At 33.8% G+C, this 24656-nt stretch overlaps 1 protein-coding gene across 1 annotated transcript in view; it reads right to left on the reverse strand.

Moving 5' to 3' along the window:
* Window positions 1-24656, reverse strand: part of MAN2A1 (mannosidase alpha class 2A member 1) — a 110939-nt gene that overhangs the window by 38582 nt on the left and 47701 nt on the right. The window contains exons 10-13 of the mRNA XM_042028037.1: window positions 21846-22031; window positions 20374-20488; window positions 17501-17568; window positions 749-914 (exon numbers count right to left, since the gene is read on the reverse strand). Of these exons, the coding sequence (XP_041883971.1) occupies window positions 749-914; window positions 17501-17568; window positions 20374-20488; window positions 21846-22031 (535 nt within the window). The remainder of the gene's footprint in view (window positions 1-748; window positions 915-17500; window positions 17569-20373; window positions 20489-21845; window positions 22032-24656) is intronic.

The raw sequence follows: 24656 nt of genomic DNA on the forward strand, positions 1-24656 counted from the left end.
GGTTTACCCACAATAATTATCCCTTTGGAACACAATTGAGAGACAGTTACTGAATTCTCTTCACAGAAATATTATCCTGAATGAAGTTCCTACATCAAAAGGAATCAAAACATAAGCCTGAAAGCAATACAATATTACTATTACAATAATACACTATTACTATATCATTAAAAATGTAACAAAATAAGTTTCTGATCATTGAGGACAATCTTCTATAATGATGTACAACTCAAAAATTCTCAGCAGTTTTGTTTCAAACAAAACCAGGAGGTGACCTTGAAGATACCTGTCCAGCTCGAGTATTTGGAAAGGAAGAAAACATCTGAATGTAAATGCTTAAGTCATTGCACTTACAAGACATTCCAGCTGGAGTGCTTGAGAACACACAGGCTTGTGTGAACTGTGACTCTGTGTACAGACTAGCACTTGAAGGAAGAAGCAGCTTGAGAAAGTTAGGGAAAAAGACACACATCTAGTACTTTCCAGTCATGCAGCTGAAACAGATCCTTTAAATGTCATAAATGATATCACAAAAGTTTATCAGTTTAAGACATATTAATGCTAAACACAAGTATGTTGATTTTTAAGGGGTTTTTGTTTTTTTTCTTTTTTACTTAAAATGACTGAATTAACAGTACTGTCTACAGAGAATACAACATATAAAATATGCTTTCCATTTTCTTCAACTATGAAGCTACAGTATCTGTCAAAAACCATATTTTAATGCTTTTTATTTAAAGTAGAGTACCTGATAAGCTTCATGTGATACTGTAGTTGCTCCATCCCAAACAGCACTAATTTGGACAGTAACAGGTTTTCCCAAAGGAGACAATAATTTAACTCTGGCTGAATTCACATTGACTGAAACCACTGAAAATCGCTCTTGTTCCGTAGGATTATATATCAAAAGGTATCTGAAAAAAATATATTTACTAAATTATCTTTTGGCAACCAAGTTTCCTCCTTCAGGTTAATGTTACTGCACATAAATTTTACATACAGAGGATTAAAATTATGTTAGAACAACAGGAACATACCACAACAAATAGATATACAAAACATAACCAAGAAACAATGGATATTTAACATCAGTTGTTTGCAGATCGTTGTTTCTTAATGCTATTATTTCTCCAAGAAATTTTGAAAATTCCTCACAAAATATACAACTACTTCCCATCATCACTGCTACAGAATTACTATTAACAATTGCAAGCACAGTCAAGATACTTAAGGGCATTTTAAATGTATTTTTCAGGTTGAACTATTAAATTCTCATCCAAATTTGGTTTTTTTTTTTTTAACATAGCTTAGAAAAAATGAATTAACAAAACTGGCTGTACATATATATATATATATATATGAATTATATATATATATGAATTATATATGTTCACTAAAGGAGCTAGTTTCTCTCTCCTATAAGGGAAAGTACAAAATTATTTAAATTATAATTTACCAGCATTTACTACGGCAACTGTTTACATATCTTCTTAATAGGTAAATATGGAATAACTATTTTTTTACATAGTCTTATGCCTTTTCTTCCATTTGAAAACAGATTATGCTATTAACCAAAAGAATCAGCCCTGAGCTGAATGGACTGACTTTATTAGCCTATATATTTTTTTATTATTACAGGTTCATGTATTGTAAGGTATAGAAAAACAAAATTACACTAGAACATCTCTGGCTCGTGCATCTGTAGGACAATCATTATACTTCATGTCTTTTCACTGACAAGCTAAAAGAATGCAGTATTTACAACTGTTCTCTGAAGTTTCCCTCTGTTCGTGTCATCCTTTTAAAAAGTCTTTTACAACAAAAATTGTTCTTGCCAAAATTTCTGATATCTTCTTAACTATATACAGCAGAACCAATACTCTATCTCCAACCTCCTTAACCCTCCCCACTGTAAAACAGTTTACTTCCTCATGGGATCTGATTTTTCATCAGTTTCCATGAGATCCATTTCTTATCAAATCACTCCTTCCGCATTTTTGCTAAGTAGGTTCTCCTCGTTCTCTGCCCTGTGTTTTCTATGCAGATTCTTCAGGGGTTTGTCCATGGTTTTATTTATTTTGCTTTCACATCTTAAACCTCAAATTCAATTATCCCTTTCACAGATCAAACCATTTCACCTAGAACTGTCTCTGTCCACCCGATCTACAAATCTCATTTGGAATCCTAAGCAGGCCATCATTTCCCCCTTATCTTTTTTCTGGCTTCCTTTTTTTGCCTGCATCAAACTTTGCTAGTAAACTACCCAGCACTTCACTGCTACCCTAGTACCTCACAATCAGCAGGAAATAAAAGGTCAACTCCAATTTCTCATTAGTTGAATAAACAAAATCAGAGGTTTTATTAGCTTTTTATATCAAGAACCTTTGGATTACTTGCCATATATCAAATGAGCTTTCCATAAAAATTATTTTCCTTTTAACTCTAAATTCCTGTGAAGTACTGTTTGAATCATGACTTCTAAGCATACCAATAATTTTCAATGTATATTTGTGATCACAACCAAAAATGCTTTGGGATACTCTCTTTTGCCCTATTTCATGCTGAAGACTCCTAGATTGCTAGACAGTATAATAGTTAACCATATTCTGGGTCAGCTTTCAGAGTCTTTAAGAACTTGTGCAAGAATTTCTGAGAACCTCCCCTAGACTTGGGTAGGGCATTTTATACTTCTGCTTATATGGAGCTGTCTTCTTTCAGGGTAAGACTTAATTTAAATGTTTTGGTTAACCTTTTGGTTTAATGTTTTGGTGTTTTGGTTGCTTTGTTGGGTTTTTTTAAAATAACATTAGTGGAAACAAAACCTAGCTATACCAACTCTGCTCTCAGTCTCGACCCATTACAAATGAGGAAGAATAAAGAAATTATATTAAATAAACTTTTTTTAAGAACTCCTCATATACTGTGATAACAGAGTGTTAAGAACTCTGTCAGAAACAATATGGATTAACAGATAATTGAACACCAAAGCTCAAAATAAATCCTCATTCTCATCCATCAACAGAACACCATGTCTTCTTGGTTTTTTTTCTTTTTATACAATTGAATTCCTCAATTCTTATGCCTCCAAGTAAAAGGAGACCTTATGTATATAATAATTTTTCACTAATGCTACACTCCCTCATTAAATTTAAATTACCTGCCAAGCAAAGAACATATTAGTGCAAAAAATATTTCCAGGAACTTTGTTCACCTTCCCATAGATACAAACATATTTCACAGCTTTGATTAGTCTCATGACAAATTTACCTAACAAAAGACCTTAGGAACTGCCATATTATTATTATACTTCATCAGACTACTTTTTTAAAATTTGTATTTGGATTAAACAAATCTCTTGTTGTACTAAAATATATAAATTTTTTAACTTCTCAAATCAAGGTATTTTTAGTTCATTATGTGTGTGTAGAGTAGTAAGATAGTCAGAGGAATCTAGCAATGATAGGTCACATTTTCAGCACTACAAATGCAGGAATTTTGACTAGATAGTAACATTTTGTTTTGACATATTATTTCATGAAGACTGTAGTATTTATACAAAGTAAGATGTAATTCTTGTGCATATACAAAAGCACTGACTAATGTAATTAAATCACATTACTTCTGAAGTGCCATTCAACTCCCACCCTTAAATAACATCCCACCATAAAAATTGTAGATTTTATTTGAAAAAAAAAGAGCTTCACCTCATTTAAGCTGTATCATTGCAAAGAATGCCATGCAAAAAGCTAAGTACAATTGCTTAATGCACTGTGGTTGCATTACACAGAGTAGCAACGTGATAATACTGAAAGGTTTTCTATTCCTTATTTTAAGGCAAAAACATGAACATTACAATCTTTCAGAAGCAGCAAGCAAATATTTTCATTATTCAGGTCACTGGTCTTTGGCAACAACACCAAGAAAACTATTAAAGTTTACATCTTTCATCCAGTTAAAGAGTGAAGGGTTTTAATGCTTATTGGTAAAATTCATATGAAAAATTTTATCTGTAATATTTTACTTTAGAGGCACCATTATGGCCAAGAGTCAGCCACAATTTCTTTCATTTATTCAAGAAAACTAAGAATCCTAAAACTATGTTAATATAAACTGTATTGATACAAAAACCATGACAAAACCACTCACAGGGAGACAATGTATTTCACCTCTGAACTGGAGCAGGAGTTAACTGCTCTCAGCCCATCAAAAAATGAGAAATTACTGCAGATTTGAGCTCTTAATCCTAAATTGGATGCATCACAAATATTTGCAGTTTTAGAAAAGCAATTCCTGACACCTCATTTTCAGACACTTTTGGAAAGTTACACCTTGAATTATTTTACTCCATACTTTTTTGGGTGATTTGATTCAAGCATCAAATATTTTGACCAGTCTTTCCTTCAAGACTTAACTTGTTGTGGAACATTTTCAGCAAGAGCTGGAACATGCCTCACTTCCCCCCACTCCCCCTTCTTATTTCAAATACTTTCATTATTCAATTAAGAAAACATGTCAACTGCTGTAGTTTTATTTACGAACAGAAATATGAATAAAGACAATTTAGATCTCTAAGAACTTTAATCTCTGCCTCCTAAAAGAATATTGTTTCTTAAACAGAAGAGCTTCAGTATTTCAAAAGATCACTGTTTTCTTTTCCTTCAGTGTGAAGAATATGGGCATATATATTGATACACACATTTACTACTAACACCTGCAACACAATTACCATAATTACCACTTCCTTTTGAAGTTCATTCATGCTTCCATCACAAGGGGTTGCATTCAACTAACATGAGAAACCACAACTCACTACTAGTAAATGTCAGAGCATCATCAGTGACAAAGGCTTATCCAAAGACAACCTCTTCAAGGCACTGGGATTCACAGTTCAAGACAATACCTTTCATTGCTCGGCGGAGTAACTGTATTCAAATTCACTTGGAGAACCAATTCCTTGAGGAACTCCAGCTTGGACTGATCAATTTTACTAAAATTTCTCCAGCAAACCTTCTGAGACCTATTGGTGCATTTCCCATTATAAATGGTTTCATCAGAGTCAGTTCTCTGGACACACATACACAATTTTAATGCAAAGGTACACGAACAAGACCTTCAAAGCTGATTAGTTTCTTTCACTCTTCTCCTATAGAGGCTAAGGTAAAAACTACCTAAATGGTGAAAAAAAAATGCAGCAAGTACGCCCCAAACTGATAAAAGGTAAAAGCCATGAAGCCAAATCATATACTGTATCAATGGTCTTCCACTGAAGAACAAAAAAGAACAAACAGATGCACATAAGTTCTGAAAACATCAAGGGAGGAGTAATGAAAACAGATTAAAATGCCTTAAGCTATAGAGAAAAGGAATTGAAGTAACTCTACGTATGTTAAAAGCAGAAAAACTGGTGGGTTAGAAACCACAATTCAGCTAGAAATGTATTCTGAGTTCTTGACTGTTGATGGACTTTGATAGACTAAGACTTTAGAATTGTAAACAAAACTGTAATCCTCTAAAACAAAAAATCATCTCACTGGGTGATAAAGATAGAATTAAAACTTTTTCACATCTTAAAATTGCAAGAAAAAATCACTTTGAAAGATGGGAGAAGAGTCAGTAGGTAGTAATGCTTCATTACTGAACACTGATGTATATGAGGTAGAAACAAACTAGGGCTTAATATTTAAACTGCATAAAGCACTGCTTGCCATGGCAGCTTCCAAAAATATCATTAAAAAATCTAAACTACCTGACCTCTGATGTATGCTGGAAGTTTAACAAAAAAACCCCAAAAAGTCCAAGGAAACTAGGATCCTAAGAAACTGCCACAAATTGCCATTACACAGGTGCATGTCTTCGGGGATGGAAGTACATGGAAGGAAAAGAACCAAGACCATCTATTTAAACCAGTCATTTATCTGTGCATTGTGCAAATATGTACAACCTCCCCCGAAGAAAAGACTTCCGTGATTCTTGCACTGAAGGCCAAGAAACCACCTAGATACTTATTTTCCTCTTTTTTTTAATACAGACTAAAACCAAGGAACTTGAGCACAAAAATGACTCTCCTGTTTTTAAAATGCTCTCTCCTTGCTGTAGAGGGCTGTGGGGAAAAACTTGGGAATAAAACCTAACCATAACAACTCCTTTTTCTTAAGAAGGAAAACTTTATTGAATACTTACTCAACTGCTAGGTTAAAAAAAAAAAATTATGTCAAGTTACTTGGCTCTTTTCAAAATTCTTATGGTTCTGCACATAAGAGTCAAGGCCTCCTCAGTCAAAAGTATGAATAACATGACATTTTAAGTACAGGTCCCCTCCTCCATTTTGTATGCTTTTCTACTACGAATTACTAAAGATGATCTATAAAATATAATTATAGAGCCTATAAAATAATTGTTCTGAAAATAAATATATACAATCTTCAGGATATTTTCTGTTCACAGTGCTCCTCTGGTTATACAGAAATTAGACATTTTCCAATATCTCAATCCATGATCTGTTCTTAATATTCCTTTAGGAACAAGACTCATCAAAAGCCAACTGTGCAGGCTCATGATTGTGACACTGTCCTTGGCAGCAGATTAATGCTTTTTTCCTACAGCTCTTCTATCAGTTACTAAATTGGGCTTCAGAAACTGCATTTCACAGCATTTCAAGACACTTCTCAGTTCTATTCAAAATTAATTTTGTAAGAAAGTTAGGCAACAGAGAAAGTTTTGGACAAAGTTATTCAAACCCCCATGCATGAAAATCTTGTGACCAATGTCCTACACTTTCTGAAGGTATCTGAGTCTGATTTATGCTCATTTCAAAGAAAACTTGACTCTGCAGGTATTTAAAACTATCTTTATGTCCCCCTCTGTGAAATGAATATTTATTTCTCAAATGTAAAATATCCTCATGATTTCACCCAAATTATACTTCTTCTATTATATGTTATTGTAAATACTGAATTCTAAGTCTCCGTATACCTTGAACTACTATCAGTGACATCTGATCCACAACCTTCTTTCAATAGTGGCAAACTCTACTAAAAAAAAGAAGGAAACAAAAAGTATCAAAATCAATTTGTCTAAATTAATTTTGAGATAAAACCCCATAAGCTCCTGAGGAATTACTTAACGTATTTTGGAACAGATATGCATGGATACTTGTTCAATAATACAAAAATAATTTTCTTCCTAGTTCATATTTCAAAAGGGAACAAAATCAGCAATACCCATTAGATGTATCAGAGGTTTTTGTGAGTTTTTTTCCAGAAGGGAAAATACACTTCCAACATTATATCATACCAGCTAATATACAGAAATCTGATATTAGGGATGTAAGATATTTCTTTTAGAAGCAGAACTTCTGGAGGATGAGGAGAGGGAGGGGTGTAGAGAGACAAAGGGAAAATGCAGGATTTTCCAGTACAGATAGGAAATATCTTGACCCTTTGCATTCCTACAGAAAACTGATCTGTTGCTACTAATCTACACAGTTAGTAGTAGTAGCTACCACACTGCTCCCCACATCCAAAACTCGCCTTACCTACAGTAATGTTAATATTAATAATATCACCAAAAAAAGACCTCTACAACCTCCCCAGACATCATGCTGGAAACATTTAATGCATAAAACAGTTAAAACATCCAGCACTCAGACAATCTTTTATCAAAAGTGATACAAAAGCACTCCAGCTTTTACAGCACATCTGCCAAGTGACAAAATATCATTTGTCAGAGAAAAAAACCTTTTTGTCCTGAACAGAAAATTCCATGTGCCTGTACAAGAAACAGAACATAAATTGCTGTGCTTGTTCACAACAAATGTAAGCAGAGATGTTCTCTCACTAGAGCAACCAATTCTTATATAAACATCAGGCAGCCTTTCAGATCACTGGAAGGTCTTACATGCCTTAACCAGTCCACTTTTCTGTTTTATTCCACCTGGTCAAACAGAAGTCTACGTACAAAACAGACTATAACCTTAGTCATGTCAGGTACTACAAAAGCCCCCATTTTGCTATGACTCCCATGAGTAAATTGAAGAGAGAAAGAAAAATCTAGATATTAACAAATTCCCCAGTGCACTGGAAGGTTGCTATAGCTTGACCCCTTAAACAAAATGAGAAATCAGTAGAGCAAACTTTGAAAAATGCTGCAAACACTGTTCTTGAAAAAGTCCAAAACTGATGATACTGTTCTGCAGCTCAAGCACCAGTTTTTCTAATATACAATTAAAATTTTAATTACATTTCCTCCAATTATGTCTTCCTTTTTTCCACTGCATGTTTAATATGACTCTTTGTAACAAACCTGTATGCATTTATAGATTTATGTTCCTTATTATCAGTCTTTTCAAACTAAACAGACTTAGTGCCCTTGTTTTCCTATTAACCCTTTCCAGGGTCTTACCCCATATTTCCAAGAGCAAAATTGTCTTTGACACCATACAAGCAACTCCCTTAATTTCATCTTCTGGCATATCTAGTCTTCTGCTTCACTAATGTCCATCTGGTGAGTCCACACAATATTTTCCCATGTGATGTGCAATACTTCCACTTGCCTGCTACTTTGACTATGAAATAAAGTCTCCAGTTCACCAAGACAGTTTTAAATACTAACCCTATATAGAGTGGCTGTTGGCAGTATGACGTCAAACTTTATAATCTATTTACATTCTACTCTGTTAGCATGACAGATAGAAAACAGCTTGTGACTTTATTATCCGACCTAAAGAATTCCTTGCTTGTTTCTTGGCCTCACTTTGCACAAAAAAAATTCCACCCTACTCAGATTGATACCAAAGGATATAATTTGAATACTATGTGATATCCAACATTTACCAATGAACATTTACCAATGAACATTTAGAAAACAGCTAGGCAACCAGCAAGTCTGTCCATTAACAGAGAGAAGGTAGCACAAAGTTAAGGTCAAAGCAACAAATGAAACTACAGTGAAATTGTGGTTTAAATTGAATCAACATGCCTAATGATATTAAAATAGTTTCAAAAATTGCTAGAGATGTAACATACCTTCTCCAAGATACAGTGGATACTGAAAGCATTAGCATTCATAACTATGCAATCCTAGACATTTAATTAAATTGAGAAGTCTTTTGTTTATGATTAGGACCTACACACTCAGAGGTAGTGTCAAATGTAAACACAAAATCTGGGGCAGTAGGAATATGGGTGGTTTATTAAAAATCAAGATAAACAATCAGTTTTCTATTAAATCAGAGAAAAGCAGGTTCTTCCCCAAAAGACGACGCCAATACCTTTGCTCAAGAGGCTTTTAACTGACTGGATAAAGTCTAAGGATATTTATCAGCTTACCTAAGCAGATAAAATAAATAATGCTAATATGTTCCTCTACATCACATCCAGAGAAGCTTCTTATAAATTCATCAATACTGTCACAGATGTAACAAGGAAAAAAAAATCAATTTACATCAAAGCAGCAAATTATAATCCAATTCAACTGTTCGTTCTAGAGTAGAATATTAACTCAAATATATATAATAAAATATTATCTTACATGAAGAAATAGTAGGATGTTTTCCTCTTCTTAAATAAGACATCTTTTGCAGCTTATGAATAATACCCTGCATAACAGTTAGTAGGATGGTAATCTCAACCTCAAATTACAAGCACGCAACATAAATTTGTGTTGCTTTCATAAGGTGTAAAAGGGTGGAAACAGAATCTATTATCCAGGGATCAGCTTTTCATTATACCATCTAATTGGTGACATCAAGAAATAAAGAGATACTATCAAGAAATAAGTAAATTCACAAGAATCTACTTCAGTAGAGTTGTGACTAACGCAATATAATGCCATGATTATAACAGTATTTGAAAAGGAAGTTAAATGTATAGTTTAGAAATAGAGCTATGCAAAAATTACATATTATTTCTAGGAGCAGTAATGTCTGAAATAAAAATGTCTAACATACAAATAAATAAGACCAGTGATCCTGTGCTTAAAAAGAGTTCCATAATCTTAGTTTGACATTTCAGAATCACTGCAGGATTACCCTACCTAATGACAAACCCAAATCTGAATTTTAGACTCCTTAATAAAGGTGAGAATCTTTGTAATATCCATTGCTCATGTAAAAGGTGCAGAATGAGGCAGACAATAGGCACATAATCCATCCCTCCATTCTCACAGGAAACAGGACTTTTGTGTGGCTCTCTCAAGAACAAACCATGGAACACCCTCAAGAAAAAAACACAGACACCGACACAGCAAGAACTGCATATTTTAAGAACACACACACAAAAAAAAATCAACATCAACCTAGGACAAAACTTGTAAATGTTATGTACCTACTACATATGCCAGATACACATACTTCCTATGATTTAGATGGATTGTAGTGGCACACATATCCTAATGTGGAGCACATAACTACTCTCCAATTAAGGATAAAAGGATTAAGTCCAAAGGCACTATTTTAAATTTTTCTTTTACCACAAAGTTGTGAGATGTTCTGAGGTCCAAGATGGGCTTGAAGCCCCCTGACTTTTTCAGGATCAGGAAGTACCTTCACTAAAATCCTTTCCTTGTTCCTCTTGTAGTGCAGGCTTTATAAATCTGCATTTAGAAGGGAAAAAAAATCTGGTTCAGAAGAGCAGAAAGACTTTTAAGTATTCCATATCACTTCAGTCTGTGCCTTGAGAGCCTTGGACTAACTACAATATTGCCTCAAAGTAACTCCAGTAAAAAGGCTGAAGGGGCAAGTGCCTGGAAAAAAAAGAAATAATACACAAATGTACTAATATACTGAAAATATGTATATTCTACTTCCAAAGCTGCTTCAACACGTACATGCATACGATGCAGATCTTTCAGCTGTATTCAAGTATGCACTACCATATTCCTTCATAACAATCACTTTCTGTTTTTTGAAAACAAATGGAGGGTTTTTTGCTTCCCCTAGAGTATGTTTATTTCACCTGTTCCTTCTGTATTTCACGATACTTCCACTACAGTGTTCTCAGAGGAAACCAGAAATTTCTTGTAAGATCTCATTTTCATATTTTATTTTATTTTGATGTTGTAATTTTTTACAGCAACTGAAGCATCCAACACCTTCACTATCTGACTGTACTGGTACTGCAAACCCCAACAAAAGATTTTGCTATACTGTACATTGAAATGAAAAGACTAAATTTGTGCAATTTAGAAAAACTGCAAAGATTCTACGAATGCTACAAACTGAACTTATTTACTGTTTTAATTTTGCAATGGCAGTTTCAAAGACAGTAAACAAAAACATTTAGAAGAGACTGTCATTGGCTCATCCACAGTACGACAGATCAAAAACTGAAAAAAGTTTGATGTTTAAGAATTTTTATACACTGAAAAATAATCTTTAAAAGTTTGAAATTTAACAACTTTTAGAATAACTTGAATTCAGAAGCATAGCATTCAAAAACTGAGATTTGAAAACTAAAAATTAATTCCACAAAAAGCTTTGAAGTACAATTAATTGCAAATGAAAGCTGCTTTTTTCTTCTTCGTAATGAAAATTTATCATAACTCCAAAAATGTACCACAGTTCAGTTTTAAAGCCCTTAAACAAAAACAGGCATTCATCTCTTAGCTTGTTTTGTTTTCAGACTTCACAAATAAACTTTTAAAGAGATGTCAAGTACCATGCCTAGAGTCAGTTCTCAGATAAGCCTGCATGTAGTATATTTTTTAAATGTCTTTTTAACACAAAAAGTAGAAAACTCAGAGAGAAAATACAGAAACCTCTGAAAAACTGTTATGACCTTACACAAAAAGTGAGAATAAAGAGAGCAAGGTGCTGTGAAACTCTTCCATACCCCTCACTTCCTGTCCCGTTAGACATTGTCAATGGAGAGTTTGCAGGGTTTGGTCATAAAGATAGCTGCACAGCTAAGTTCCACCTAAAAACCAGAATGAATGTATCATGCTTTTTATTCATTTTGAAGTCACCACTTTTACCAGAATGATTTTTACTGAAATACTTATTTCAAGTTCACATTTAGTGATGTTTCAAGATTCAGACATCTGAGTTATCCTGTGTCAGCCAAGTATTTCATTGCCTCTGCAACCGCTCTTCCATCATGAAAACCAAGGAGAATGTTTTTAAAATATCCAATCGATTCAGTCAAAATGACCTTGAGTTTACTACAAACAGAACATGCTCATGGCAGTTACAGGTCACATGAAATCTAGTAAATTGATCAGGCAGCTGAACACGGAGATTAACACTTTAAAGTAATTTTCAAAAAACCATTAGGCTGTATTCAACCTAAGCAGCCAGGGTATTGGAAACTAAAATGCAGGCTCTTCATGTATCACCTCCAAAGTGTTTTCTAATTTTTTACCTACTTGCACTTCTGGGTGCTTAATAGAAGTGCTAATTAAGGGTTGTTTCTTAATAAAAGCAGTGAGTGTTAAGGCTTGACTGAACGACTATTCATCCTGTCCACCTCTCTGAAAGATACTAATAGAGAGGTTTCACTTAAAGACACAAGGCTGTGCATATTGCAATCACTATTTCATCCAATAAAAACTTAAAACTATTGGTTTGGTTAGAGTTTATTTGTTCGCTTACTTTTTCAAGATCTATTTTCTTCTCTGGGGAACAGGTGTGCATATTAACAATGTATGAATTACCACAAATTTTTATGAACGCATCTTAAATGTTACGGTATTCTTTCCTGTTTTCTTTAAACTTGTTTTTTTTCTTCATTGACAATTGAAAATACCTTTGTTTCAACTGTCTTTTTTTCCCCAGTTATTTTAGGTATAACTAGGAATACATATGCCTCTGAAGTCACGCAAGCATAAAAGGCAATTCACATGTGTATTACTAAAATGTCAAATGCTCTTGGGAGGGTCCTCTCCTTGTAACTACATTGGACAACAGTTTTGATAGATTGTACCAAAATGGGCGACGTAGGTCTAAAGGGGGAAAAAAAAGGAAACAAAAACACATCACCAAAGCTAAAGTTGCCAAATAAAGATAATTACCCTGATCCAGTCACTTTCTAAGCTCACAAAGACACAGTTATGGCATGTGACTAACAAAGTTTCCATCTCAGACAAGTTATCCTTGCTGTAGTCATCCAACCAAATACAATAACATACACACTGCTCTGTCAAGAATTTTTGACCTTTGTACATTATTGTCTATCACACATTAAAGCTAGCAATATAGCTTTAACTTCTACATTATAGTGCTGTGTTGAGAAAGCAGTGAATATAACCTGCCAAGTGAATTTCTGAAAAGACTAGCAACTTGAAAAATTATAGAGGCACACTGGGATTTTCTTTCTCAAAAAATAGCACAAATTTTTTGACTTAATGGGATAAACACAACTTATGCCAAAACTCTATTAAATACAACCTTATGCCAAAACCTGCTCATGGATAACAAGGTAAGGATAAAAGCCTAAAATATTTTGCATCCTCTATTTGAAAAAAGGAAACTTTCTTTTATAAGGCGGATATCACTAAACTGCTTTGACAGATCTTTGGAGAAATAATTGATTACAGTGTATCCTCCTATAATTAATACCCTGAGCAACCTAAGTATTTCAGCTAGTGGAAATAGTGTCTGCTAAGCTATAAAACTGGCCCGATAAGGAGGTTATCATACAATATTTTTCCTCTAAGATTGGCTGACAAAAGTTATTTGCGGGAAAATTATAAGAATAGTTGGTTTAGCACTAAAAATAATCCTAAATTAATGATTTTTTAAAAAATTTCAGTGCCATAGTATCTTCAGTTCAGATAGGATGCCTTATACCATGCTTGTAGAGTGCAGTGGAGCTCAGTAGTGAAACTGCCCAGCTGGGTACATGAAGGTTCAGGAGTTAGAACAAAAATGGGGGGTGGGGGGGGCAGGGAAGTAAAACCTAATTGCCATTGTTAGGCCTTTTCACTCAGGTTCACCATATTGTGCCAAACAAGACCACTACAACATCCAAGCTGGGGCAGTCAATCCAGTCATTTCATCATGTATCATGCTCCCCTGCAATGGTGTCTCCAGAAAACAGCACAGACAGAAATAGCTGGAAAACCATTCCCCTCGCAGCGTGACCTTCATCTGCTGCTGACAGCCTAAACTGCGTGACAAGAGGTTCAAACACATCCCCCATCCACCAAGTCCAGTGAGTGCAAATCTTTTGCCATTCACGAACTATGACCTCTGGCAGGCTGTTCCTAAAAATCTATTATTATATTAAAGGGCTGGGCACTCACAGAGTACGAAGCAGCATCCAATTTATCAGCACACTCAACAAGCTTTGTTTCCAAGACATGCAGTAATTTTAAACTTCAGAACAAGACTGAAGTAGTTCCATATCTAGTTGGATATTATCTTGTGAAAGCTTCATTTTTCAGCTGAAAGTAATAATTTTTTAAAAACCATGCAACATCATTTATCAGTTAAAAGACATTTAGTGTAATTAAAGACTCCATAATTTCAGTATTCAAAAGCCTGATCATAAGACCACTTAGTCATCCTGAGGTGGCGGAGTCAAAGTTAAGATCTAAAATACCCTGTATACCTATTTCATCAAAATTAACACATTATTTTTAAAATAAAACTATGGATTCATAAAAATATCACAACAGCACTACAGAGCAAGATGCTCAGGTGGGGGCAGAAACAATACCGAACAGGTTACATGTGGCACCTGCTTAAAAGCAGTTTGAAAGCTACTTCTCAACTACACAACAATATGGAGGTACTTCATACTAGAACAATAATTACTGAGAGACAGATCTTTTCCTGCTTTCCTTTTTTTTTCCACATAATCGAGTTGTGGTAGTTCTCCTGTACAGTCTGTCAGATCAGTTTTCACTACTGACTACAAATTTCACGAGCATTGAAGAGAACACTTAACTAAAAAAAGTTAAAAACTAAAAAGGAAGGATGGATGAAAGTGGCAAAAAGCCCATTACTAACTATGTTCCTGTAGAAAACCAGTTATATTTGCAATCAGTAAAATAAGGAAAAAAAGAAAAAAAAAAAAAAGATTGAGATTTAAAAAGCCATTATGAGCTTCCCATCAGCAGTGTCACTCTAAACTCACAGGTGATATGAACCACATTTAGAGAAGAATAACCAAGTTACAACACAGATATTTTTTTTAAATTCTGACATGGAAATGCAAAAATACAAAAAGCTAAATAGACAATCAAAGAAAAGTAACACCTTGCCAGTTACACTGATTTAATTTCTATGCCATATAATGATAAATTAGAACACACTAAAAGAAAGAAATCTAGGGATTTGATTAGAGACAGGTGAATAATAAAGACTATTAAGAACAGAAGATAAGCAAATAACAAAGTTCTGGTGAAGATCAGAATTTAAAATCTGCTGATGCCCCAAAATTTTAAATGGAAAAAACCAGTTTCTCTCTTATAAGCTTTAAAGTTTGAAATTTAAGCATAGTAATTCTTAATACTAGATTTACTGAGTTGATTTTAAGCTTCTACTGAAATTAACATTTTTTATGTAATGCTACTAGAAAACTCAGATGCATTCATAATAATCACATACTAGATTTAACCAGTAGTTACTGCGTCAGCTTACAGACCACTTTTCCCAAGGGTAATAAAGTTAGTGCAGATTCAGACTACAACCACAGATAAATGTAGAGAAGACTAAGCTCATTTTTATAAGCAAAACCAGCTTAACAAACAGATATTCAAATGAAAATTTTAACAACAAAAGAAACATGAAGTAGTGTACGCTTAAGCATTACTTTCAAAGTGTTTCCAAAAAAGGATGTAAAAAAATAAACAGGGTTTAGTCAGTAATATCAATATTCTCTTACAATCTTTCTTTGCCCTTTTTGTCTGATTTTTCCTGTCTTCATTCTTTTTCCCACATTTCTGACTGCAGTCTTTGGAACTGCACCTTATATGAACCACACCTTATATGACTGTATGGTATCTTCACAATACCAGACAACATAAAGCGAGCAATTTTCTACTAGTACTATCTTCTTAGTAAGTTAAGACCACTTTAGAAAGTAGCAACAATAGTCTGCTAGAATAATATTAATGGTAATGTCATGTATATCTATTTAATGTACAAGTAAGAGGGGGAAAAAAAAAAAGGCCAATGTCTAATTAATACCAAAAAGGGAAAAACTTACTCAGCATATTATGCAGAGACAAAAGTGGAACACCGTATGCAAACAAAAGGTATATTAAGGGATGAAAGGGGCACAGGGAAAATTTCAACAGCTAACTTAGGTGAGGGAAAAAAAGGCAATAAAGCTATCCTCAAATGGCAAAGAAAGTCTGCATCATAACTTGCCTCCAACCAAGTGCTCATATACTACATACACAATCTGCTTCCAGGGAAGAAACCTGAGGAGATGATTTTGAAAAGCTAAAATATTTTAGTTAAATAAATAGGCACCTGAGTTCTTGGCCATTTTGGACAAGTTTAAAAGAATCTATTAGCATCTATATAGCACTCCAATAAGAGAGTAGAAGTCCTATTATAAAAAAATAGCACGCTCCAGAGAAAAGCAGACATATAGACACATTATGTACATTTAGTGCTGGAGGACTGACGACAGCTTTCCCCAAAAGCTCACAAAAACTAAACTTCACTCACTTTTTCAAAGACTTTAATAATATTTTTTTCAACAGTTAGTTGGCTGAATAGTTGGACACCTTCATGAATTAGGCAAGTAAGTCTTATTAGCTTGCCACTTGCTAGAACTAGAGAAATCAAATACTAACATCAGCAAAAATAGCATTCGCTGCTTTTAAAATGAATCTTAAATCTTCTGTTCCGTAAGCAAATACCTAGTATTATTTGTGTTACACATACAGTAGCTCTCATACCCATATATCTTATTCACTTTATTTGGATCAGTCCCTTTCAATGAATGTGTACATTACTTCAGGTGGGATACTGAGTGTTCATGGGGATACGAGGATGCCATTTTCAACTGAATACTCTACAACTACATATAAGTAAAAAAGTAACTCCTCTTAATACAATGGAAAGTTGGAGTTAAGAGAGAACAATGACCTAGTTTATCTTCTACTTGATTTTTAAAGACAATTCCAGTATTTATAAATTGTGATTTTCAGGCTTATAAAAACTTAGTATTTTGCTCACAGAGTTCATTAAAGCACCTGCAATTCTGCTTAATTAGAATCTTCTATTGCTCCTCTCAAGCATAATCTATCTAGTATTACAATGCTGTAAAACCATACAGAAACAGAATACTTACTTCAGCTGTGGTATGAGAAATGCCTATAGTTTTAACATGCTGTGTCCACTTTCAATTAGACATAATAATATCAGCATAATCTCCCAGACTAATTTTTTTAATTGTCTTTTTTTTAAAAACTTATAGCTCTATTTTGAGTGAAAATTTTTAAAAAAGAAAAAAAAGGAAATGGCATAAAAACTACTTAACAGGTAGTGAAAACACATACATTGCTAAAAGAATCCCGGACACTGAATAATATATAAATTGTTTACCTTGGTTGCAATGTCAGCTTTATAACTGTCTTGCGTGGCAAAGAATCTTGAGAAGCTTGAATATCATCCTACAAGAGAACATCTTTGAATTTGCTTTTGAATACACTTCAATGGATAATTTATGAGCTTTGCCTATTATATGTGTTTTGTGAAGTACAAAACCACGCTAACAACACAAACCAAAGCTTATTTTAGCACATTACTGAGGATGACAAACCACAAAATTTAATAAACTAAGTCCTTCACACTGACAAAAGGAAGAGGCTCACTTTGACCAATTCACTGGGAAATATTTGTTTTTATTAAAGATCTTATTAGATTCCATTATCAAATTATCACGCCTGTGTTTTCATTTTTGCATACAAGACTTTATCATCACCAACTTCCTTCAAATTTTGCAAATACTTATCACATATTTTTATTAACTTTCTCCTGCTATAAATTTACTCTGAAACACTACACTCTTGTGCACTTATCACAAGGATTCACTGTGTGGTCTCCTGTGAGCTCTCATTGTTACCGCATATTGTACACAGAGAAAGGTTTCAAAAAACATAATCTGAGGTGTGGTGTGGTGTGGTACAGGGCTCACTTCCACTGAGGAAAGGTAGAGACAAGACATTGCTGTCACTGTTGCATTAGTCCAAGAGAACGGACAAACTGCTTATTCACAGTGCATTCCTGTCAGTTCACACAATGGTGACCAGTTTAGACTTTGAAAGTGCGGAGTTCTCAGTTCCTCAAAACTTCCTCAACATCATGTTTTTCAAATCCAGCAATTGTCACTTACATTAAAATTTTCTTTCTGCACTGAAAGAACTAAGACTTAAGTACAGGAATGGTGTAATGGTTGTACAGCTTTACTTTTACAGTTTAAATCTCATCCATGATCCAACCAAAGTTGGGCCATTCTGGGATCTTTAAGTTTCTTCTATTTCCCAGTGTATTGCCTTCCAAGAGATTTTTTGTTTGTTTACTAGTGTAGAGTTTGTAAAACTTAACACACAAAGTATTCAGTTACCAACTGAATAAACATGATGCTTTCGTGTGTAACTAATAATTAAGAAGAATAGAAAAAGTGCAGGCAGTGTCATTCTGGAATTCTTCAATAGTGTCTTATTCCTGACTTTCTTCTTTCTGCCTCCAAGAAAGGAAACTTGTCCCTGGTTGTACCTGCTGCCTGCTGGAATGCTGCTGCAATGGTCTTGTGTTCTGGTCCTCTAAGTGTTTTTTACTTCTTCACACCTCAAAAACAACAGCCACTTTCAATCTTGGAGTCTTCATCGTTTGTCTTTCTCAACCCTCTTGATATTCATTCTGAATGCCCATCTCTGAGCAATTCTTAAAGTCAGCTTCCATCAGCCACCAAAACACCACAGTCTGTACTCCAAAAGGAATGCCTTTGAACTTTCAACTTGCTCAAGCTTTGCAAAAGTGTTTTGTAAGTATCCTGAAGTTCTCCTGTAGCAGTCTACAAATCCCATATTAAAAAGTGTTTGTTGCTACATTTAGTGCACAGCAGATACTGGATTAATGATATGCTGCAGATATTGCTTAGCATACAGATAAATCTTAATCTACTTTTGTAATCACCTATTTTTTTGTTTTACATAGACACAGTAAATTCATTGAAATAAGAACTTCCTTTTTAATTTCTGCTTTCACAGTGGTCATAATAGCTTCTTGAATTAGTATGCTCCTAGGCAATATACAGTTTAAACAGCAATTAGTACTTCTACAATGCAGTGGTATTAATCCAGACTGATAAAGAACAGGAACATTAGTAAAATGTAACATTGCAATGTCTTCCAATGTAATTCAGAGCAGGAGTAAAAACTTCATTCTATGAATGCCTTCAAAATATTCCTACTTTATGAAAGTGCACACTCATTTTCCAAAGAGGAGAAAAATTATATATTTGTGACACACATGCACATAGCATACATATGCAGCATACATATATATTTGCATAAAAGTCATAAAAAGTATGGAAAACTATTTTAACTTTTTTTTTTTAATGTATACATGTGACTGGAAGAGTAATTCACTTGGGACAACTAAACCAGTAGAAAATATGTCATGTTTATTATGTCAGAAGTGTGAGGTAATCATATAATAAAGACTGCCTTAACCCTACTATGTTTATGCACAAAGAAATTAAAGCATCTCATTTTGTCCCTCTTCAAGATAAATGCATTGATGCAGTCTTCCTAAAAATTCCTAGCTATCACAGAAGAGGACTTCTGTTCAGAGAGTGAAGAAACTAAGAATTCTGAAAGGAAGCAATATTAGCAAGTGTGTTTCTTCAAGGTGTTCTTCCTGTAAAATAGGTCTCAAAATGATACCTGAGGATTCATTGATGACTTTATCATCCATTTCATTGAATACTCCTGTTTCGAATAATTTCAGCAAAGGAAAAAGATCACAAGGTATTGTCTAGACCTAATCTTGCAAACTAAGGCTAGGCCTCTGTGAGAGAAGGAAATTTTCTTCTTCCCATATTTCTTAAGTTACAAGTGAAGTCAAATTACAGGACCGCATACTGTTATATATTCAATTACATATGTATGCCACTTAAGTCACCAACAAATTTATGCCCACAAGGAAATTAGAACACCTGCTTTTACTAGGTCATTCACAAAGGGGAATAAAAGAAGTCCCTTTAGCTGTGTGGGCTTTTTTCAGCATCAACTGCTGACATGTTCAGTTTTTACTTTCTAATATCTTGAGCTAATATGAAGAGTGATAAGTAGTAGATTTCTGAGAAGGCATTAGCTGCAAATTCAGTTCTGATGTTTCTCAGGCCACTCAAACTGTATTCAAAAGACATAGCTCATATTTCATTTTGGAAAAAATCAAGGAAGATAGCTCACCATCTTCAGGAATGGAGTTGCTGTGTCGTAATTATAAGCACTTTTGTCCTTTAGGATAAGAATATGAGCACAGTCAATTATCACTTTCTTCAAGTTCATTATTGAATGGAAAAGCCTGTTAAAACATTTAAAATCTTAGTTAGTTTTCAATTTTTTTTATTCAATGTGGTAATATCAAAATGTAAAAACATTAAAGAACTCAAAAATATGAGCTGCAGATAAATAAATAATTTTTTTAACATCAGTATTTTATGAAATTAAGAACAGTAAGTTGCAATGGGTGACCAGCCTGAAAAATGCAGATGTATCTGAGTTATATTCTTGTCTTGCATACTGAAAATGAGGTACATCTCCTCCTGTCTGCTATGCTACAAAAGGAGTATCCTCAGAATACCAAGTACTTTGTCAAAGTGTTAACCTTAGTAAAGTTTGCAATTTGTATATTTGATTTTCAGTTTCTATAGTGGAGACAAGCCTGAAACACTGGTCACAAAGTCAAGATTGTGTTTACACAGGATTAAGAGAAAATCAGAAACAAGAAGAATATAAACTGTAAACTATATAAACTACCAAGATGTCCACTGTTACAATTCACACAATGTTTACAAATTTCTAAATACAGAGAGCTGGATAATTTTATTTGTAAAGTGAAAGAAACCTTTATTTTACTCTCTCGTAACCAAGTGAATTGTGAATACCTATGACATAATAGATTAAAACCATGGAATTTAAAAACACTTGTCATGAAATAGTTTAAAACAAGAAGGAGTATTTAAGATGCATTTAAAACAATTACTTATTTAGTGAACATGCTGTACCATCAGTCTACCTTCATCACCTCAATTAATCAAATTTACTAGTTCTTAACTTTTCAATACGTATCATTTTTCTGAAGAAACCCAAAATTAAAGCATGTGCATACACAGGCGTCCACATATCATGCAATGTTCTTCAAAAAAATTATATGAAGCAGCTAGCAGAATAATTTCTCAATACTGAGAAATATACCCCCCAGCTGAAACAATAAGCAATGACAGACAAGCAAAAGATTGTCAACATGAAAAAGATTTCTGACATTTAAGAAAGGAAGACCACAGAGGGTGTGGGATTTTCCAAGGAATATACGCTTAAATTAGCACATCTTTGATCATGGTTTAGGACAGACAAATATAAAAAGTTCTCCTATATGGCTGTTACTGAAAAAAATTTCTCTTATTAAGGAAATCTCAGTAACGTGTCTACCTTTTGAAATACCAAAATTTTGTTTGGACATCAAATTCTTACACAAAGAGTTAAAAAATATTTCATAAATGAAGAGCATGGGTAATCAAATCCACTTCTCATGCAGAGCACCACTACACTATCAGTGGAGTGTGTTGCTATATCAAATCTGTATGTTGGAAATAAACACTTCAGTTCTAAAAATGCAAAAGGAAGTTAAGATTTAAGTTTATGTATTTATAATAAATTACCTGGTGCCATAATCCACAACCACCCAATCTTTGGCTGTTCCTGTAATAGCATCATGATGCTGGAAGAGTCCGAGGTTCCTCCTAGCTTCTGTCAGCAATTTATAGTTATCCACAGAAGGAAATACACTCATCTTCTCAGATTTACTGGACTGTACTAAAGCCAAGGAGTAGAGAATTTCAGCTGCCCTGGAATTGCAGAGAATAATCAAGTATTTATATAGGGTTAACATGTAAAAAGCAATACACATTTGATCTAAAGAATAAACTGCAAATAGTTCCATAAGCTCTTTAAACCTTGTTCTTATGCATTTTAGCCTGTTTCTATCTTCACACGGTAGCTATCTGCAAGACTTCTGTGATGGAAGATGGACTTTTAAAATAAAAATGTAACAGTGCAAACTGAAATACACACTCATAAATGTGTGAAGGATACAGATCTGGTCTTAAAAATCCCACAGTACGGGTAGAGTGCCTTATAAGAAACATACAATTCCCATTTCAAAAAGCAAATTATTAATCAAATAAAATTGTTTTAAATGAATATATTAAACTGTACCCTATCCAATATCTATTCTGCCATTTGCACTTAATGCAAACTAAATTCTTGTAAGGGCTTAGAGCACCTCGTGCACCTGCTCTATACATTCACCTGAACGGGAAGAACACTGGATTCCAAAACCCTTATGTCGAACAGAATGCAGAGCCTTCCTCTTCTACATCTGTTGCAAAAGCCTAGCACTAAAATATTACCACTAGATTCTTACTTTCTTTATGAGAATCTAAATTTATTTTACAAAAAATATCCCCATAATTGCCAGCTATTATGGATATTTGACTAACAGAAATGCCTGCATAAATTCTGGGAAAACATCTGTTAACTTTTTTCTTATCTTCTTTCCCTAAAATGTTACAGTTCTATTTTTGCAAGTCTGAAAATTGTCAGATTCTTTTTCAAAATTTATTAGAGGTTAATGAACACTTCTCAACTATTTGAAGCAACAAAGATGATACAGGTTAATGCCACAAAAAACAAAGAAATCACAACAACTTATTTTCTTGTAATGCTAACTTCTAGGCATGCAAGTAATAAATTTTAAAAAAAGAAGGAAAATAAGTTGACTCTTTAATTTACCCAAGTTCCCAGTGAGGGCATATGTTCAATTTTAAACTAGGTACAACAAAAAAATTTTAAAAAAACCCTTTTATCAGACTATGCATGGTATTAATTTTTAACATGAAAAATTCCTTTGGATTCAGTTTTCTCCTCATCTTTATGTAACACATAGGTGACAGTTCTATAAAAACTGCAAGTATCACATACCCAACTACACAGAAACGTGCACTGTACATGTAACAGACTAAACTATTTTCATGTTGTCAATATTTCATGAACAGGATGAGATTTTGCTCTTGCAGTTTAGGTAACTGCTCAGAAGCTACATACAAAATCAAGGTGTTTAAAAGTTACAATTCTTGTATTTAATTACTAGTGCTAGATTAACCTTAATCACTGTAATTTTAATGTTGCTTAGCGCAAATTCCTACTTCTGTGCATCCCTCCTTCTTTGTCCTATTGCAGCTTTGTGGATACAATATTGCTGTTAGCAAGAATTTTTCCTGCTCTTTTCTAAGTCCGTGAGAGACTCTTCTCTCTCACAGAAGATATTGCAGAGTTTTGTAAACCTTGAACACCTGCAACCTTGAAAAGTCTTGTTTATGGTACAGTAGAAAAATATTTTGACAATGGATGTTTTAGGATTTTAGCCAATCACCCCCAAGGGGTGGCTGATCCTTTGACCAATTAGACTATGAAGAAAAAGTCTATAAAAGAGTTTGTAAAATAATTAAACAAATCAATTTTGCTGCACAGTTCCTGCCTGCTGGTTCTTCTCTCCTCCTCTCTACGTCTGTGGGACATGGTGATATCGACAGTGGAAATACAGCTTAATTTGAAAGAAAAATGAAAATATTTTAGTTGAAAAAAAGACATCAGATGTTCATTCATCTAGTGAATAAACCCTGTCTAAAAACACTTTACCTTTTTTAAAAAAATTGAGTTAGCCACTAAACACTGACCTAACTGTACCTATTATTTTAGTCCTTAAAATAAGGTGAGATTTCCTTCCCCACAACTAACATTAATTTAATTTTCTTTTTTATTAATAGGGATGTCTCTCAGATGCAGAGTTTTCCTTTCATGTCTCAATATTTTTCTAAACACTAAAATGGTTCAATGGTCAAAGATGAAAGACACTCAGAAATACATCATGGTATTAGAAAACACTTCAGCTTTTAGGTAAACATCTAATGCCTTTCCATGAAAGCTGTATAAAGCCTTGGTTTTCTCACCTCTGTTTCAAATTACTGCAGATGACCTGAAATAGTTTTTACAAATTTACCTCTTCATTGTAATTTGTAGTATCTGTCCTGGATAGGACACTGCAAATATACCAAAATTTGCTTCACTGATTTGTCAAGGCCTACACTAGCTTACAGTTAAGTCCAGTTTATGTTTAACTTAAATAAATAATTTATCCAAGAGATTTTGAACTCTCAAGATGTAGTATTTTCTATCCATCTGTATGGTTAGAAGTATCACTGTAGCATTCATTGTCTAAATTACTTCAACAATTTTTTTTGCAGATTTACTGTAATTTTTCCCTGTTTACATCAGTAACTAATAAAACCACAGATTGTGTCCCTATCTTGTCCCAAACCATGCTGTTGTTCTTTCTATCTTTTCGTCACATTATATAAACTTCTGGTCCATATTTTATCACCCTTTAAACCACTTCAATCCACCCATCTCTC

The sequence above is a fragment of the Corvus kubaryi genome, unplaced genomic scaffold (assembly GCF_017639235.1).
Source record: "Corvus kubaryi isolate FWS band 111438036 unplaced genomic scaffold, C.kubaryi_AGA036_p1.0 37302, whole genome shotgun sequence".
Lineage (NCBI taxonomy): Eukaryota > Metazoa > Chordata > Aves > Passeriformes > Corvidae > Corvus > Corvus kubaryi.